At 26.4% G+C, this 21,087-nt stretch overlaps 2 protein-coding genes across 2 annotated transcripts in view; one reads left to right on the plus strand and one right to left on the minus strand.

The window, feature by feature from the left end:
- LOC129987555 (acid-sensing ion channel 1-like) overlaps window positions 1–4,080 on the minus strand; it is a 56,330-nt gene extending 52,250 nt beyond the window's left edge. Inside the window, exon 1 of the mRNA XM_056095521.1 lies at window positions 3,992–4,080. The gene's annotated coding sequence lies outside the window, so the exon portion shown is untranslated. The remainder of the gene's footprint in view (window positions 1–3,991) is intronic.
- A 4,935-nt stretch (window positions 4,081–9,015) lies between these two features.
- On the plus strand, window positions 9,016–21,019 carry LOC129987556 (mutS protein homolog 5-like). The gene is made up of 10 exons (XM_056095522.1): window positions 9,016–9,103; window positions 9,596–9,743; window positions 11,904–12,030; window positions 14,290–14,370; window positions 14,807–14,899; window positions 15,507–15,628; window positions 17,174–17,271; window positions 18,041–18,076; window positions 19,620–19,702; window positions 20,970–21,019. The coding sequence occupies exons 2-10, from the start codon at window positions 9,606–9,608 to the stop codon at window positions 21,017–21,019; spliced, it is 828 nt and encodes a 275-aa protein (XP_055951497.1). The 5' UTR covers window positions 9,016–9,103; window positions 9,596–9,605.
- The last annotated feature ends 68 nt before the right edge of the window (window positions 21,020–21,087 follow it).

A 21,087-nucleotide genomic window follows, 5' to 3' on the forward strand; every position in this document is an offset into this window, starting at 1 on the left:
GGACCGTTGGTCATTTTTCTTATTTAAGGCTTATCACACGTCATCGATGGTCCTGTTCTTTCAAGATCTTTTTCCAAGCGCACCGATGTTGGAGATTTGATGTCTTATCGATAATCAACATTAATGGAAAACTTATGAAACTGTCATATTCGAAAATCCTGATTTCATCATTATCTAGAAAAAGCTATGTCCCATCTCCAGTTTGTCGACTTTAACGCCATGTCAATCATTTAAATCTTGAGAACATGTAATTTATCAGAAAGAGCCAACCTAACAGCTTTGCCAGATACCTATTATATAAGCACTGCCGACTACATCATATTACGCTTTGATTGGTTACATTGCTCCTTTATTTGCATACTAGCCGCCTTTAGCGAGCAGCTGGTTCGCCAATCTTAATGTTCGTTAAAATTTTAATAATTAAATATTTTATGCAATTCCTACTTTAATAACTTCTTCATCAAAATATTTTAAAATTTCAAATTTTAATAGTCATATAATTTACTCATAATATTATAAAGGCCTTCAGTCATAATGTAATATGTATCTTTCTAAATTTCTGTTAGCTCCCGTAGAATTTATGCTTTAAATTAAAGTGGAAAGGATGAATCTGCAATTAATATAATAATATTTTTTACTGAAACAAAGCATTTTTTTATAATAGGATTACTGAAAACAGAGTCACTGAGCGTTTAAACTTTACGGGCACTAAAGAATATATATCTTAATTTATGTAATATCTCAAGAATTTGTCAACAAAATTTTCTCAGATTCATCATAAGCAGATCGATTAATTAACAATGTTTAATTTTAAATGCACCAAACATTAAGAAAATAAACAGAATTGTTTGAAATAATCGACCGAAAAATGTTAACCCTAGCCTCATTAGTGTGGGAAAAAAACTGAAGCCTTACTCATTTGGCGGTGAGGAAAATGAAGATTTTTTTGGCGGGAAAGTTGGTTTTTAATTAATAATTAAAATTCTAATTAAAAATTCGAAAAAAGGAACCCCAGGTGCACATTCCCCACCTCCAAGGTATGCATGTACCAAATTTGGTAGCTTTAGGTGAAACGGTCTGGTCTATAGAACGCCAACACACGCACACACACACACACATTCAGCTTTATATAAGTAGAGATGTACGCTTGTACTAGGTTTTCCAGCTTTTCAGTGCACATGATGAAAAAAAAAATCCTTCAAAACGCTCTACAAAATCATTGGACTTAAAGCTACCAAATTTGGCTCTTAGTTATTTCTTGAATAGTATATGCTCACAAAGAAAATTTTTTAATTTTTAATTAAAAATTTATTAAACTTTTAACATTTCTTAATAACTTCGAATTATATTCTTGCTCAAAAAATCATTATTATGCAATTTCGAATTTAAAGGTTAGTCTATAGAGATAATTTTTTTCAGTATTACTTTAATTCTAATATTCTTTCGTATTATTTTTAAATATATTTCACAACAGTACTTTTTATTGTATTATATATTTATACACGTATAATTCAGCTCATATTATATGTATATGTTTATAAGTAAAGCACAAATAAATAAATTTTATAAATATGATATGTCTTTTATTTTTATTTTTATATACATGCGCCACTTAATGATATTAAATACTTTTTTTTTGTGCTCGCTATCGTTGGTACAATTACAATTAAATTTTTAAAACAATATAAAAATAGACCAATCATTCCAAAAACATCATTACGTCGCAATGTTCCACATTAGAGGTTCGAATCTGATTTTTTTTTTTTTTTTAATTTTAAGATGGCATAAGAATGATTTATTTCACATGCTCAGATTAAAACGGTGAAATTAAAATCAACAGTGTCACACCGTCCATAGAAAAGATAATTTTGAATGCGATGTATAGTTGTGATGATAATTTTAAATGCGAAATAACAAAATAGTTTTATTGATATGAAAATTTGATATTTTGATTCGTTTATCACTTAACCAAAAGCAGTTTTGAAACAGACTTTAAATAATATTCTTATATGAAAGTTACGAGGAATCTGAGAGATATAAACATTACGGAATATAATTTTCGATAATTCATGCTTTTTATATATATAATTGATTAATTTGTTATTGCCTCGGTGTAGAGGAGAAAAAAAAGAGCTTTTATTAATTATGTGAATATAAAGGTTACAAAAGAACATAGATGATTAGTTCTTCATTTTTGCAACCTTATTTTTTGCCCAGCCATTATATTCTTTTTTTTTTTTAATCTTTAGAATTTGGCGTTTTGCGTCATATCACACAATATTAGCAAAATGTCGGATAAAACAAAAGAGTTAAAGAATATCGAAAAAACATTCGATAAAATCTATAAAACTGCAGCACGTTCATCATAAGAAATGAAGTCAATATTTTAAGTCATTTGAACGATAAATTGAAAATACAGCGTCAATAATTTTTCTATTTGTTTCTTTTAATTAATTTTTTAAGTCCACATTGCAATGATTGATTCTTTGTTGATATGACGCGATAGATTCGGGTTTTAATCTCAACTAAGGTGCTAAAATTACAAAATTTAATCAGTGAACTTGACATCCCCTTTATATTTCTGAATTTAACATATTCGCATGCATAACCAGAAATAACACATCCGAATATAAACCAATTTGATATTAAAAGAAATTATTGATTTTTTTTGATAACGAAAATAAATAAATAGCATTAAAAAGGGGGGAAGTATGTTCAATGTTTTTCTTAGCAGCTTGCATTTTACACATCAAAAATTCATTACAATAATGCAGTTACAATTAAAGATAAATTAACTTTATGCTCTTCTGCTCTTTATAATGATTGAATTAATGTATTGATTTCCAGAAAAGTTTTGTTAGATTACTGTATAGAAATCAAATTTAATTTTTATCTTCAATGAGGCATTTATTCAATAGACAATATTGCATTCTTTTGATGGGTAATGCCTCATTGTTGTGATGCCAAAATCGATTACCGAAATGAAACTGACTTGTCCCTATTTATTGCAAAGAAAGGTATTTATCGGTATCATCATGTTTGGAAAGAAGTACTTCGTCAGTTGGCTTTGCTTCTTAATATACAGTTTGTTTGCAATTGAAAACCAGATGATTTCTTATAGGTTATAAAAGATTATTTATAAATATTTTAGGACAATAGTCGAATTTCTAAAAGTTGAATTAAAGCTCTGGAAAGCTGTTGATTTTTAGTGACTGAAACAATTGAAAGCTGTTGAATTGCTGACACTGATGATAGAATAACATTAAGTTAATGTCTTGATGTTGGGTAAATACAAGAAAAGACCGCTGAAATACATCTAAAAATAAAAAGACTTTTTTAAAAAAAGAATGGCAAACTAAGTGACTATAGTCACATATCTTAATAATCCAAGATTTCCAAAGAACATAAAATGCATGGCCTTATAACAATATTCATAATGCTGTATAGCATTTTCAAATAATATAAATAAACACAAGTTCTCTATCTATCAATATACAGGATTTTCTTTCTAACTGAGTTTACAAATTAATTTCTAAACCAATAGAGATTAATTTCTGAACTTCTTGGTTTATTCTTTAATCGAAGTAAAGAATTATTTTTCATGTTTGAATCAATAAACGTATTATTGAAAATAATTATGACGCATAAATTTTTATATATTTTCTTGTTATGCAGTCATATCTAGTAAAATATTCTTGACAAATATTTTAAATAAGTAAAAAAAAAGTACAATTTTTTTTACATTTAAAGCTAACCGAGTTCTGAAGCTTTAAATATCACTATTTGAAACGATTTTAGATAATTTCAAAGGATTTCCCGAAAGAGAATCTGCAATCAAAGGATAGTGTTTGTTTTAGGCAGCAGTTGATTGTCCAAATCGTTTAGAATCGTTTTCTCTTCAAAAATTTAAGTTTAAATTATCAAATACGGATTTATAATTTGTAGGTAGGCGCTTATATTTTTTAAAGCCAAAAAATATAAATATTCTCACCTAAATTCCTTCCTTGGAGAATCGGAATTCAGCGGGTAAACAATTCTAGGCCACTGTCTATTTCATAAATCTGGGAACTTTTGAATCCTTTCTTCTAATATTTAGGGAACCTTACTACACTTATTACCATTTTGTATCACAAAAATCAACGAAAGAAAATAGCTATAAGGGACTCCTGTACAAAAATCGAATCCCTTAGTTCGATATATGTTAACAAATTGCAGTGATTTCTTCTGGCCTACCGAAATCTCGAAATTGTTTATTGGCATCTTTAAACATTCCGATGAAATCATGCAGATAGTTACGAATGCCATTATTGTTTTTTCTATAGAGATTTTCTTTCGTGCTTTAGAAAATCCACCTAGCACGATAATGTGATAAAAACTAGCGTGTTTGCAAAGAATCATTACTTATTGTCGACGAAAACACTCAGCATTTGCGATAAAAATGTAGAAAATTTATAGTTGTTGGTATTCAGCAGTTCGGTCAGTTTGCAATGTTCTTTAGTTTAAAGAATTTCTATAGACATAGCTACCAAGTTTGTTTAATCAATATTGAATGTTCAATTTTTTTTGCATTATTTTGAAAAGATTACGGAATTATTTTTGCATTATCCTTGAGGTTCGAATAAGTAGAGCAGTTAATGTATCAGCGATGGAAATAAGTCAACAATAATAGCATTTGACTCTAGCTTATTTAAAGTTTCTGTTTGAATTGGGTACCATATTTCCTAAAGATTGGTGAAACGAATTATTATTAATTAATTAATTGTATAGGAAACTGAACTTGATTTACAGATAAAATTAATAGATGAATATTTAATGCAAATTATTGTCTGAGGGGGCCGCACTTCTACCGATATATTAAAATAAAACATAATTGAAAAGGGAAATAATATTTCCATTATAATTTGACTGACTTTATGTTACGAAACACTAGACCTTTAATTTTCTCCCATTATATTTTTCTTGTATATTTAATGTAGATAGAAATTATATTATGCATGAATTGTTACTATATTATCCTTGAAGAAAAGTATATATTGATATTGATCAAAATACTATGGAACTTTTTTTACTAAGGAAGAATCGATACAAATAAAACCTGTTTATTTGGTGTTTCTTTAATGTAATTACTTTATCAACTTATGAATTTTTTTAATGTCATTTATACAATGATGTAAATGTGACGTACAAGCCTCCTGTTGCACTATCATTTTGTTCCTTCGTCACTTCCTGCTGCTTTTCTTCAGAATTTGAGAATCATTGCCCCTTAAGCAAAATTTTAACCGAAGTAAAAATCGCATGATACGAAATCAAGATTATAACTGATTGCGAAAATACATGAATATGATATTTTGAAAGATAATTTGATAACAGGAAGCAGTTATATCCAGGTGCATCATTCTGATGGTCATAAGTCGGTCGTGATATCATAAGCTAGATTTAGTCTTTCCTAAGATTTGGTCTCTCACCGAATGATTCAGACTTTAAAAACTTAAATATATTTTTCTTTTGTGTTTCTAAGACCATACAAGAAATTGATTGTATATAATTTCCTTGCAGTTGAAGAAAACATCTTTTCCTCTGTTATTCCGAACTACAGGCAACAGCTGCACATATTTAGTAACATGAGGCTTTTTGCATGCTCAATGTAAAATATCATCATTCTCATTTGGAAAAATTTTAGAAAGTTCTAACATTTTTTGAACAATGTAATATAAATTAACTAATCTTCTTCAGCTTTTGTTAGGTTTTAAGAAAGGTTCCTTTCCAAATACTTCACTCTTAATTCTTTAGTCCCATTCCAGCTAGAGAATCTGTAATATTTAATATACTCAACTCATGAGTACAATCGAAACAAAAATTTTATTTGAATCAATGAACATATGATCAACAAGTATTTTTAAGCATATTATCCTCTTATCCCAAAGTTCATATTGTTTAAATTATAAGATGAGATAGTTTTTTCCCCCCACATAATTATTCTCAACGTTGTCATACAGACGTTATTAAGAAATTTTTTTTTTATATAATATCAAGTCTTATTATCATTGGAAATGTTTCTAAGAGAAAAGTAAATTTTAATTGTAAAAATGTTTTTTGAGAAATTGCGTAATGTGCATTATATATTAAAGACAGTTTAACGAAATATGTTAGCCGTCAAGTACATTGTTATGTCATAGAAACATCATTGGGAATTTCAAAATACGTAAAACTCACTCTTGCGGAAGAGATAGAATATTTAAATGCCCCCCCCCCTATTTTTTTAGCTTAGCCTAGCTAAAATCTAACATTATATGCACACGGAAAGTGAATCGATAAAAAGTGAAACCTGAACTATCGAATTTTCTGTCAATAAAGAACGAACAAAGCAGAAGAGAAATGCAAATCTTATTCGTGATTATTGTTTTAAATTTACGCAACATTTTGCCGTGTTTGCCAAATTTCGTGCACAGAAAGGGTTCTTTAGATTACGAGATTTTATGATTTTAGGAATCGGAAATCGAAATAAGTGTCGAAATAACTTACAGAAGAGAAAAATTGGAGACCACTTCTTTGACCATTCCTACAGTTCATGCGTTTTAATAAGTTATTTTAATTCAATTTTAAAGCAAAATTGAATTTTTTTTTTATCTCGAAGTTTGCAAGAGAAGTTTACATGAATTTTATAGCAAATATTAGATGGAATAATAAATAAAAGTTGTTCGTATATAAATCTGTAAAATATATCTTATATAATACTTCTTGTATAAATCTGCCAGGTATACATTTTATTGAAAGGATGAAAAAATAAGAGAAATACAAATTAAGTTCCAAATTACATTAACTTTAGTATTCCTTTTAAATTCAGAATGTTGAGATCAACGGATTACAATACACAGACTGCAACATATTAGAGTCTTAAAAAATGAAATATTTTGCAAAAAATTTGAAAAAGGGTAATAAAAACATGGCTTGTAAAAAAAACCCTTCCTGACTAATATAATACAAAAGGTGACCAGTTTATTCTTACTTAATTTCCTAATTGAAGTTCGTTTCAAAAGGGAATCAGATAAAGGAATGTTTTCGTTATCGAACTTGACGGCCAGCTTAGGTAAAATCATAGCAGAGAATATTAAAAGCAACGCGGAAGATCTGAAGAGTTCCCAATTTCCTAGATATAATTTTAAGTTTGCTTTGAAATACTGTACCTTTTAATAATAACTGAGCAGATCGACATTGATTTTTGGGCATTTTTTTTTTCCTTGGGCCACAAATCAGCAACAGCTGCAGATAAGCAATACAATATTTGTGCCATATTTCATTTATTCCATTTAAGCATGGTTGATTATAGAAATTCGGAAAAAAAAATTCGGAAGTTAATGCCCTAGAAATAATGAAACTAAAATTTTTAATGTCTTATTTTATTATATTCCCTTGAATTCATTCTTCCCCTGTCCAAATTAAAATATGTTAGCTGAAAAAAGGTTTTTTATAATAAATAAATAATAAGTACATAATTATAATTAATAATCAATGTCATTTAAATTGAAATTACAAGCATAATTTCAATTTAATCAATGTATAAATTACTGCGAAAATGCTGGAACTTTAAACTTTACATTACGTGATAATGATTCCTGCATAAGCCTCTTTAATTATTCTTGCTGTCGCAGTACTTTTCTTAGCTAAATGCCTAGCTGGAAAAAAGAAAGGAGGAAATTAATCTTCTAATTTGCATGCTTAATCAGAGATCGGCGCAAAGAGAAGTCTAAGTGCTCAGAGAAAAATCAAGCTTCTTTGTGAAAGTCGATATTTTTTCATGCCCCCCTCCCCCCAACTTTGTGTTTTTCAATTTAAAATGGATAAATAGGAAGATCACATTCTTGATGTATTCAGATATTGCATACAAACCCGAAGTAAATAGATTTTATTGATGTTTCCTATTCTACAAAAAAACCACCACATTTGTGATCAGAATGTATGTTAGATCTGCATCTATTGGCGATATGCGAGGACCGAACTCGCAACGTTTGGGTTCGTAGCCGAGTGAAAAGACAAAAGTAATTATTTGCGTCCCCTAGCTGTTATCTGGCTTATAAAGCTTCACTGCAGATCTGATGTCATAAGTTAAAACTATTCTTACTGAAATGGAGAGGAATTCAAGTAAGTGAGAGTGTTGACTCGGATATTACTCTATTCACATGGCTGTGGTGAATAGCATATAAGCCAGTTAACAACTACGCTCCACGAGCATATACTTTTGCATAATGGTTATGTTACTGAACTGCGAACCACAAGGTCCCAGGTTCTATCCTCGCGCAATACAATCCGCTAAATTGGTGACCTCAGACGATGAACCTTCACCTTCGTACAGCTGTTGTGGCGCCATCTACCCACAGCAAACCAAAGTCGTCAGACTCACTTGACGCAGCAAAACGCAGCATCAGCAACCACTCGCCCACACACGATCGCCATAACGCTTGGCGCTACTCAACTGGGTACAGGCCTATTAGAATCAACAGCCCAATACATCACCACTCAATAGCCATATCGTTCGTCTCACCTCCAACTCACTGGAGGGAGAGTCTGTGTTGAATAGCTTATAAGCCAGTTAACAACTACGCTGTACGAGCAATTGCTTTTGCATATGGTTATGTTACTGGAGTTCGAACCATAAGGTCTTAGGTTCTATCCTCGCGCAATACAATCCGCTAAATGGCTATGGTTAAAAATTGCAAGACACGATGCAAATTGACCCTTATATCCATCTGAAGTCCGTCCCAAAATAGTTTCAACACGAGAGAGCGAGACCTTTAAAGAAACTAAATTACCTTAGTTTCATTAAAATTTAATTTCTGTTCGAAGTTAGAATCGAAATTCTGCCATTTTTAAAAATTACATATTGGTTTCCATTTTTTTTTTTTTTGCAGAAAGGAACTAAAAAAAAAAAAAATAGTAACATGGTCAGTGTGCTGACTTTTTTTTAATCCAGTTAATTTATTTTAAACCGAAACAAAAAATGCTGGTATATAAAATGAAGTGAAGCAAAAGTGAGCAGACGATGTTTACTTTTATGTAGCGGTAATTCAAATTCATCATAAATCCCCCAAACTATATTCGAATTTGTGTAAGTCGTTTGTTTCGGAAAAAGGTTCATTTTTTGTTTCGAATAATCTATTTTTTATATGTATTTATATATAAATTGCATTTATATATTGCAGCGTAGTTGTAGAATATTAAATTTATCTTGTATTTATATTATATGTTTTATAGAATTGCAGAATATTTGAAACATATAAGGTTTCAGAGATTTTCAAAGTAAACATAAGTGAATTTGGCTTTTGAAATGTTAAGGTTAAAGAAATTTTGAAAATTTATAACATATCGTATTGATTTAATTCATTTTTATGAGAAAAGCATAATAGTTTGAAGTTTGGATATTATATGAGACAAGATGCTAGAATTTTGATCCATTACCAGATATAAACTATTATTATCATTTTTCACTCTCTCGCTTTCTATATTTGCAAATTATTTTATTAAAAAAAATTTCCATCAAAAAGGCAAAATGTTACTTTTTTTTATGTGGTCTTGAAACATTGACATTTTTTACTTTTAGAATCTTTGCAATGTCAAGTTCAACTTGCTGGGATAGAAATGTGTTAACATCTGAAAGCACTAAAAAAAGCAATTCGTCATCAAAAGAAAGTTTGCATGCAAACAATCCTGAATTCTCAACAGAGACTGAAGAAGATGCATCTTCTTTGGTGAGACTGATATTTGAACTTGCTCTCTAAAACCATTTTATCCTGTCTCCTGCCTGTAGCAAATTTTGAACATTTTTTCTCTTCTTAATTTGGGTATTTCCAGTATATTCTGATATGAATGAATTTTAAATATACTTTAGCATTATTTAAAAAACAATATAAGCATTTTATATATAAATTTATAATAGATGGACTGTATCTCTATAATATGTGTATACTATGTATTATGTATCGGATAAGTAAATTTCTTAATTAAAATTTAAAAAAATATGATTCAGTACTTGTGTATTGTTTGATGTCAGCAATTAAAGTCTAAAGATGTCATGTGCATTGCAACTAAAAATTAAACGTCAAAGATGAGATATTAACTACAATATCCGTTGACCAAGTTTTGTTATTGATGTGCCATTTTACCTATGTCCTGCAGTTAATACAAAGTACGAAAAGGTCATAACTATTTTTAACTTTGGTTAAAAAATAAAAAGATATTAAATAAATAGAATTCTTAAAAAATTAATCAGTCGTGAATTTTTATGACAGAAGTTTTAGAAAAACAACTATTTCTTGTTGTATTAATATAATTTTCTCACTTCTCGCAGTAAGATCTCTATTGTGAATGATTTTTATTAATATTTGTTAAGTATTGAATCTTTAGCCAGATTTAATTTAAAATAGTTTTCTTAAATTAGTATTTCAGTTAAAATATGCTAATATTATGTAACTATTTATGATGACAATTTTCATATTATTTAAAAGTTATTTTGTTTATTCTTTATAATTTGTTCTATGTCTGATGTAATGTTTGTATTAATTTTATTATATAACAGCAATTTAATATTTCATTGATAAAAACCATATTCACACACATCATAAGACTATTCTTTATATTTTCTTTCCCTAAAAAAAAAACTTTTTACTACCTTTTTGAAGAATAAAATTTAAAACTGCTTACTTACAGTCACAAAGCAAGCAATCTTATGTTTAATTTTGTTAAGTTTAGTTTAATTTAGTTAATAGTTTTTCCCCCAATAACAAAATTCTTTTAGCTCTAATTATGATGATTTTAAATGTTGGACATGATAATCCAATAGGTAAAATATTCAACTTTCTAATTATAATTATAATTCAACTTTCTAATTCACTTTTATGGATGTCTGTGTGGGGGGGGGATATCAAGATGTTTTTACACTATTTTAAGGGTAATCTAATTTTGTGTTTATATTTGTTTTAAAAAGGCTTGTACTCGGAACAAATTCACATTAAAATCAAATATTGCTTAAGGAAGTATTATGCTTAGTGCATTAGATTAATATATATATATATATATATATATATATATATATTTCATTTTGCAAATTGACTTGCTAGACAATAATACTTGCAAACTCTAGTATATAGAATGTGCTAAAAAGTTTTTTTACCATTTTGTTTCAATATATTTTTAAATTTAAGTGTTTTTTTATATGCAAGATTCTGAAATCAACTTTTTTTAGGGTGACCTACTGTGAAATATTTTGCTATTTTAATTTATTATAGCACGTGTTACATAAAAATTGTTAAACATATTAAATTAAGATTAATAGAAAAGACTAGGTTATTGAAATTTAGGGGGGAGAGGAGGGAAGGGTGACACAACTTGCATTATGTAAAAGGCATTATCTGGCTTGTTGAATTATGTAATGGAATTTTTTTTAATGCTTTTAAAGATATTAAAAAAATATAGATATAAAGCTTGTTAATATAATTTTAATAATATTTTTAAAAATTATTCTTTTTAACATAAGTTTTGTTTTAAAAATAAAATAAACAAAGAGAGAAATTAAAAAAAAAAAAAAAAAAACTCAAATCAGTTCAGTCAATGAAATTTTATTTCAGACTTTTAATGAATCCAAAGACATCTCTTCCTTTAAAATAAATATTTTTGCTTAATTTTATGTTCTGAATTAATTCTGCAACTTAGATTTTAATATTAATAAAATGGATAATAGATTGTCAAAAAATATAAATATTTAGGATATTCATGCAACTCTGTTAGAAAATATAATTTGCACTTTATCATTTTTTATTTTATTTTTTGGTTTTTAACTTTTTTAAGATAATTGTCTGTTTAAATTTTGAAACAGTTATTCTAAGATTGTTACACTTTTTTATTTGTTATAGATTGTACTGAGTGTTATTTTTCAAGGGCATAAAATGGGTGCTGCTTATTATGACCTTGATACATGTCATTTATGCCTTCTTCCTGATCATGTCGAAACTTCTTCAACTTATTCAATTCTTAGGCTACGTGAGTTTTCCAAAAAGTTATTTATTCCATTTTGCTTTATAATTTACTTTGTAGACAAAAAGTTTTTTGTTAAAGAATCTATTTTTATATACATGAGGAAAAGCCTAATGGAATATATAAAGAGAAAAGAAGTAAATGGCCTATTAATGATGAAATTTCTTTTGATACTTGCAAAATATATTTATTTTATTGATCAAATAATAACTTTCTTTCATCTTTCTTAATTTTATTTAAACACCATTTAGTGCTTCATTTGCAAGTTTTAATGAATCATACAAAATTAATTATTGTTGAAAATTCTGGAAAAAACATGCACTAGGGTTGTTCTTGTGCCTCTAAATGTATATACTCCACTTGTATACTACTCTATTTGTGGTAAAGACTTATAACACAAGTGTACAGAAGAAACAGTACAATCAAGTACAAAGAAAGTAGCAGTTCTTTAAGAGATTATCTGATTATCTTGTGTTTTAAAATTAAATGTTTGTAAATTCACCTAATTAAACTGTTGATTATCTTCATTTTTTAATAACTGAAATTAATTCTATATTAGTTATATGAATTCAAATCTAATATTCATAATAATTTAATTTGGGAAATTATATTTTCTTTTGAAATATGTATCAAATTTTATTTATGGTAGAGCAAACAATGTTGAGTACCAGAGAGTTGTAAAAATCTAAAAGTTCTAAATAAGAATATTGTCAGCAATACTATTTATACTTTCATTTTTGAAGAATAAATTAAGGGAGCAGTTTTTTTTTTTAAACTTTTTGTCTTTTAATATTATTTATTATTTTTTCATTAATAATTTTAACTCTAGATTCTAAGAATTTTTTAAATTATTTTATTAATTATTGTGTTAATCTAAGCTAATTGTAATATAAAATTAGACTTGTTTCTAAACAGTTTAAAGTGTTAGAAAAGATACAGTATGATTCCTAAAGATAATATTAATGCATTTTGATGACGTGATTTGATTGAATATGTTGTTACTTAATTGACAAAAAAAAAGTTTTAAGTTTTATTAAAGAAATGATTACATAGATTTGCAAATCTCAAATATAAGTTAGAAATCAAAAAATATATTTTTGGCCAAAAATTATTTCTAATTCAAGTTTAAGAATAATAATTATCTTATAAAGCTCCAATCCTTAAATGAGAAAGAAGGAAATGCAAATGTTTTACTTAAAAAATTTTTTTTAAGCCTTAATGATTAAATATGTATGCTTGGGATATCGGGATTTCTTATACAATTTTATTCAAGCTTTCTTAAAAATATGGTACGGTATACTTTGCATTTGTTCAGAAGTTTTGCCCATGATTTTTTTTTGTTATCATTTAGTGATTAAGTCTTATCAAATCATTGTATATGGTTTATATATTATTAAAAATATTTTATGTTATGTTTATTTATAATTAAAAGATAAAGATTGTAAAATAGACCCTTTATTTACATTTTTTCTAATAATTTGATTAAATATCCAAAATTTCTGCCAATTTTTGTTCCCTTATTACATTTTTTTTTTATTGGGATTTTTTGACATTTACATAATAATGTCCATTCTTAAATGTTTTATAAACAATTTACATTAAAGAAAAAAATTGTTTGTGGATTTATTGAACATAAAGCCATTTACAGTATTTATATATCATTTTTGCTTATCTGATCCACTTTATGTGTTAAATTCTAAATATGATATTAGAGTAATTAGTTATATCTATACATGAATTAAGTGATACTGTTACATTTTCATGAGTACTATCTATAAGTCAGCCATCTGACTCTCCGACCCGCCACAAAGGTATACAGATTTAAATCATAAAAGCTGAATGACCAGACCGCCGCAACAGCAACATTGGTGGGAACTGTGGTTGAGTCCTAAGGGCCATCACCAGCCATGGTACAATCCTCCTCGAAGGAAGTAATTCCCGTCATCGATGGGAGGAGTCAGATCCCCCACCTATTTGTGTACCCTCCAGGGTGGCGAAATCCAATCACCATGCCTGAAGCATCTCATCCTCATTTCGTGGTGTCCCCCCAGGGGTTGCGTACCAACTATAAAATAGATTTTTTAAATGTCCATTCTAAATGAAGCATGAAATTTTAAAAAAGCAGCTTTAATCATTTTCCTGTTAGGTATATCATTATTTACAAGTTTAAAAATGTGTACCATTTTGTACAAATTTTGACTACAACAGTTTTGTTCATTTAACTAATTTATTTCACATTTTTTTTTCTTTCATTTCCTGTTCCAGTTCTTAAGCAGACTCAACCATGTGCTATCATTACCAATAATCGAGTAGATGAGAATATTCTTAGTATATTAAAAGAAATAAGTAAGCTATGTTTTTTTTCTTCTGTTGTTGAATTTTTTTTTTTATGTAGAATATTTTGTGATTGAACTTCTTATTTCTTCTTTATATTTTAAAGACATAAAAAATATTTATATTATTGGTTACATAAAAATTGCTTTTAATTAGCTGCAACTTTATTTATAATTAAAATATGATTATTAGTTACATTAAACACTTTTAAACTCCATAGATTCATAATATAACTTTGGAAAAAAACCCATTGAAAGTTCATTTTTTGTCAGTTAATAATTATTTTTAAACAATAATGCATATTAAATTGAACATTGTGAGTTGCAAATCAAAATGTATGTCATATCACATTTTTAATTCATATGTAATAAAGGTTTGAGTCTGAAATGATTCTGTTTTAATTAAATTTATATATTGTCTTACACTCTTCCCCTTTTTATCTTTATAGATAATTTTAGCAGGCCTTCAGAATCCTCAGATACTTCACTTATGTCCCCTCTGCAAAAAGACAGATTGCATTTACTACCTGGGATTGATTTTGGTTTGTAAACATGCTACAATTTTTTTTCCTGTTATAAGGTACAATATCTCTTGATTGATCAATAAAATGAAATGCTGCTGAATATCTTGGGATTATTAATTATCTTTTATTAGTGAAATTATTTAAGAAATTTATAGCATTATGTGAGAAATCATTCTTAAAAATAAACTTCAAAATACCATTATTTAGTGTTATTAAAATTGTTGATCAAATGAATATGAAGAAGGTAACAATTCTCATTTAATTCAGTCTATTAGTTATTTAATTTTCTTACTGCTATATTTCAATTATTTTTTAAATATTTAAATCTAATTTTATTATAGTTAAACACAGTTTCATATTCTTACTCTTATGGACCATCATTTACTTTATTGATGTTTAAGTAAGAATTAATATTATCTTTGATGCTTTTAAAAATTTACATGCACACATGCATGCACACACACAATGATATATTAGATATTTTTTCAATTAACAGCAATGATTACTTAGCCTTTAAATCCTATTCAAACAACTGTCTGTTGAATGTATAGGTTGTCAAGCTTTTGAGAAAATTACAAATATTTTCATAAAAATGGTTGATTAATAATTATTAATTTTAATTTAGCACTTGAAGCTTGTCGCCACCGATTACAAAATTTAGAACTACCTGATATTCCAAAGAATATGAATGATGCTGAAAGAAGAATCTATTTTTCATCTTTAGTTGATTTTACAAACATTTGTATGGTAAAATAACTATTTATTAAAGAAAATTTCAAATTTGCTTTTTTATTTTTCTTGTTATTTTATTTGAATATACTCATATTTGCATACTGTTTTCATATAATTTTAAACAATTTTGAAAAAAAAAATTATTGTGTTACATTGAGAGATGTATCAAAAGTATATTATGTTTGCTATTTTAAATAACAACATGTTTAAAATTTTTGCTTTTCTGAAGCTAGTAAATATGCTGTGCTCCATGAATTGAATGAAAGTGACTTGGATGTTATTTATCAATTTTTAGTTATCAGTTAAGGAATATATGATTATTTTTAGAATCAATTGACTGATTTCACTCCTTTCATATGTTTCTTATTACATTAGGAACAGAGTAAAATCAGAATATTTTCATAAAATTATATTTCATTTCTTAAATAATTTTTAATGAAAATGCTAACTTGTTTGAAAATAGTTCCTTATTTATAGACAAATTTTCATTTGTCCCAGTATTATGAATTTCATCCTTGAAATTTTTTTGATTGTATATTCTAGTTTGAAACAACAAGTTCTATCATTCTAATCGTACTGGCTCTGATCATAGAGTAAATATCCAAAATAATTTTTCCATTTTAAATAATTTTATATAAATAATACAAAAGAAATCATTTTCAATTTTTTTAAAGCATTTATTTACTAAAATTTTCAAATGAAAGATCTTTTGAGCTCACCAAAGTACAATAAATTGTGTAGAAAAATTTAACAATTAATAATTAATGTAATTTAATAATTGATTTTTCTGTAAAACTATTTAAGGAAGATAAAAATCAAAGTCTTTTCAAAATTTACTCATCGATATTTATACTAAAGCAATTACAATAATTATATAAGTGGATCACAAAGAATTAGTAATAAAAAAAACCAAATTGAGGAAACATGTTTTTTTGAGAATGTGGGAAGAAAATTTCTAAAGTTCTGTCAAAGGACTATAATATGAAATGTATTATTTAAAATATTTTAAAATGCATAGTTAAAATTATGGATCCTGTTTCTGGCTGAATTACTTTCTGAGGAAAAATAGATGCTTTACAACTATTGTTAGTTTAAGTATTTTTTTTTAGGAAAAAATATGTAGTTAAAACCTATCAGTTGATATGTATTTTTATTTTTTTTATTTGAAAGAGAAATTGCAAAATATTTCACAAAGGAGAAGGGTATGTGATGGAATAATTTATTTAATAAATTCTCAGAGAAATTTAGTATCACTTTCATGTAAATATGATGGATTCAATGAATATAGATAATTGTTTTCTGTTTTATATATTCCCTTGTTTCCCCAATTAATTTAAAGCATGCTTGTTTGGATAAGAGGTATAAATTAAAAAATAATTTATAAAATACATTAACTTTGCATCTTAATTACCAACTTAGTTAATAACTACTTTTGAAAAGATTTTGTTTAATACGATCATCAGTTTTCCTTGTTTGCTTGTAATTACTAAATAAAAATTTTATTGCATACATTTATTTGAAAACTATTAAAAATAATTTTTATTTATTTTTATTTTTTAGGTGAAAGCGGCTGGTGGCTTATTAAAGTTTATTGAGAATAACCCCTTTGGCCCTCGTCTTGATTCAAAGACTGTTTCAGCTGTTTCTACTCTTATATTGTATTTTTTCAGATTTTATTTCTTTTTTTAAAGTAGTATTTTTCTGTACTGCATTTATTTCTCTTGAAACTTCTTATTGTTAAACTAGCAAAAGTGTAATCATCACAAATATTTGCTCCCTTTTGATACACATATAGTCATAAAATTCTGAATGAAAATTTTTATTGAATTCATAATGTAGTTTCTATCTATGTTTTAATAAAATCAGAATCAGGAATTTTCTCAAGATTTTGTATTATTTATCATCAATGATTACAATTTATATGAGTAAATTATTAGGTTGATTTAGAAATAATGTTTATTAATGTACATTATTTGCCTCTAAATTAATTTTTTTTATTAATGCACATTATTTGGCACTACATTATTTTTTTTTATTACGCTGGTAATTGCATATATTGTTGATAGTTAGAGAAAAAGAATTCTCTGAATTTAAAAACTAATTTCAAATTCAGAGTATTTTTATTTTAATTTCCTGAACTTAGAAATTAATTGGATGAAATGTTTCAGAATCTGATTCTTTTAAAATTTATGCTGATGTGAAAACTCCTTACATGTAGCTGGTGAATCTTTAATTTGTGATTGGGAAAAATTGGTCATTTTGTTTCGGACTCTCCAAATTCATCTGCTGCTTTTATTTCAATTATTTATTTTGTTCTTTATATCAGTAAATACATATATTTTTATAAATTGTATGCAATTGTTAATGATCACTGTAGTTTGTTTTGAAATGCTTTATTCTTAAAGAAATTATCCATTCTTTTTATAGGAAGAATATCATTAGCATTGATGAAAATTCATACAGGTAGGTTAATGCTCTAAAAGGCATCTCTTGATGTATTATTGTGAGAAGAGAAGTATATGCTTGTTATATTATTTACAATATGCAGTTTTTTTATTTGTTATAAATTTTTAAATCGCATAACTTTTATAATATTTATTTTCTATTGATCATTCTAAAGATTTAGTACTTCTATCATTTTATAAGTTTTTATTGGATGTAATGTTAAAATCATTCAACATTTTACAGTTCCTGTAGATGTAATTGCTCTTTATTTTTGCTTTCTAATTTAATGGGGCAATTTTCTCTCTTTTAATGTATTACTTGAACCTCCAGTATTGTTTCAACAAATATTCTATAAAATATTAATCGTTATAATTTTTTTCTCTTTTTTTGCAATTTTATAGTATTTTAAAACATTTCTATTCAAAGTGGTTGCATTTATTTGCATTTACAATTTGAAATTCTTACTGTTATTACTGAATAATCATATAGTCTTTATTTCAGAATAATTCTTGATTTTTCTATATATTCAGATTTGAAAGGTCTTTTGAAGCAAATTTTTAATTTCTTCTGAATGCTTATATATAAGCAATTACATGCATATCAATATATAACAATTATTATTTTATTTTACAACTTTGATTTTTTTTTTACAATTGAATGATTATGGTCAGTCTAATTCAGTTACTTTATGCAAATACTTGAATAAATTAATTTGTTTAGAAAATTTACTGTAAACAAAATATAGCCACTTAGTGAATGTCACTACATTAATTGAATACTCTTTTTGGCTTATCTTATTAGTTGGATAAATCGGCTCTGTTTCTACTCTTATTAAAAACCGATTCATGATTTTATTTAAATATAATTATTTCATTGATTTTTGCTTATAAAAGATTATAGAAAAAATTCTTTAGTACACTCTCAAAATAATTTTAAGGCTTTAATGCAGGAACATCTTTATTTTCTTTTTCTTAAAATAATTTTTTTTGCAATCAATTGAAGCCCATTGCTTAAAAAAAACTGTTATTAAATATCAGCAAGTTCTTTTTTCATTATTAAAATTAAGACATGGAGAAGGAGGAAAGATGATCTGTGTATTTTGATATAAATCAGTCAAACTATACATTTATCAAGATAAGAGGCTATATATCTGTAATTGTTTATTTCACAAGTATTACTAAGAAGCAAAAAATAATAAATATATTAAAAATTAAAAAAAATTATATCTATTAAGACATATTCATTTAAATTGTTTATTCCATTTAATATTATTTATTATTCATCAGCCATTTTTATAATTATTGAGTAAACTGTTCAATAAACTTCAGATACATATGCAAATCAATATTTTAGTTCAGATAAATTTAAACTAATATTTTGTTTTGTGTCTCAGTGGCTATATTATTCAATGACTATATAATTTTATTTTGTGTTTTATTTATATATGTATCTCAATGACTATATAATTTTATGTTCACTTTCTTGTGCTTTTAAGATATTAACACATTTTGTTAAATGAATCTTACTTGCTTTAAGGGGAAAAAAAATTGATTTTTTTTAGAGCTCTTCAGATATTTCAAGAAGAAAGGCATCCTTCAGTGTACAAGAGTACTTCTGGAGTTAAAGAGGGTTTAAGTTTATATGGTATTGATTTATTTTTTAAATATTTTGTTTTATATATTCCATAAATAATATTAATTAAAAAAAATTAATCATTGGTATGGGCATTTATTTAATTTAAGGATCTGAAAAGAATGTACATTTTCTGTGTTTTCAATCAAATATACGCAACATCAAGAAGAAGAGAAAAATTTACAATTAAGAAACATCTTATACTTGTTGATTCTAATTTTATTTGTTGATTATTCAGGACATTACAGCATTCCTATATTTAATTTCACTTCCTGTCATATAATTTTCAAAATGCATGGACTGTAAAAGTTTTTATAATGTTAATACTCTGTTATTAAATATCTCTTAATGAAAACTGTCAAGTATTTCTGAGGACAATGCCTTGTTTTTTAAAAGAAGATCCAAAAATGAACACTGAGATTTACTTTTAGCAGTTATATTCTTTAGATCCAAGAAATTTATAATTTTGCAATTTATTTTACAGATAAGTGATGAGGAAAATAAATAATGATGTTTAGAAAAGTTTTGATTCCAATTTGTTAAAAATAATAATTATTAAAGTAAGCATTAGAAAATGACAATGAAAAAAAAAAAAAAGATGGGAAATTGTTGTTTACCTTTCTCTAGAGTACCTTAAAGCCGGTGCAAGTTTTCTAGCTCTCCAAGACTTCATTGGTGAACATTAGCAGTCTGTATTCACCATTTCCTATAACTCCTAGTTCCATTCTTCTTCTTAATCCCCTACATTAAATTTTGAAATTTTTATCGAATGACTTTTGTACTTTTTATGAAAATGATCTTGATCTGAGTAATTTTATTTGGAATTGCTGAGATGGTGTAACATATAAAAGTAGTTGAAATATGGCATGCCTTAATTTAAATAAAATGTTCAAATGTCTTGATTAATCTGGACATTCTTGGATTTTGATTCTTTGAGTCTAATTTTAAAATATGTCCAGGTTTGTGTATGTTTATAAATAAAATGACTCAGATTTTTTTTTGTTTAAAGTGAACAATATTGCATCTGTTTCACTTATTTTAGGTATAATTCCAAAAAAAAAAAGTGTGATATTATTCTATCTTTTAAATACAAATTATACTTATTTTAATGGTAGGTTAAAATTCTTTTATTTTTGAATTACAAATATGTTCTTACTTTTATAGTATAAATTTATATCTCCTATTATGTATTAATTATGCAATAAAAATATTCTTTGTAAGTTCATTTAAAATCATTCTTTTAGTAAAATATATTTAAAAACTAGTTTTCATTTTGCAGGTATTTGCAATAAATGTAAATCAGCAATTGGGAAGAAAGAATTAAAGTAACTTTTTTTGAAATAATACTTATCTTGTAAAATTTTTGTGTGTGAACAAATTTGAATCTATTTATAAAT

This window comes from Argiope bruennichi, chromosome 10 (genome assembly GCF_947563725.1).
Source record: "Argiope bruennichi chromosome 10, qqArgBrue1.1, whole genome shotgun sequence".
NCBI lineage: Eukaryota > Metazoa > Arthropoda > Arachnida > Araneae > Araneidae > Argiope > Argiope bruennichi.

Excerpts from the sequence above, each read along its gene's own strand:
- LOC129987556 (XM_056095522.1), top strand. The coding sequence starts at position 9,606 with ATGTCAAGTTCAACTTGCTGGGATAGAAATGTGTTAACATCTGAAAGC. Across the intron at positions 12,031-14,289 it reads TTATTCAATTCTTAGGCTAC|TTCTTAAGCAGACTCAACCA; the intron begins GTGAGTTTTCCA and ends TTCCTGTTCCAG. Across the intron at positions 14,900-15,506 it reads ACTACCTGGGATTGATTTTG|CACTTGAAGCTTGTCGCCAC; the intron begins GTTTGTAAACAT and ends ATTTTAATTTAG.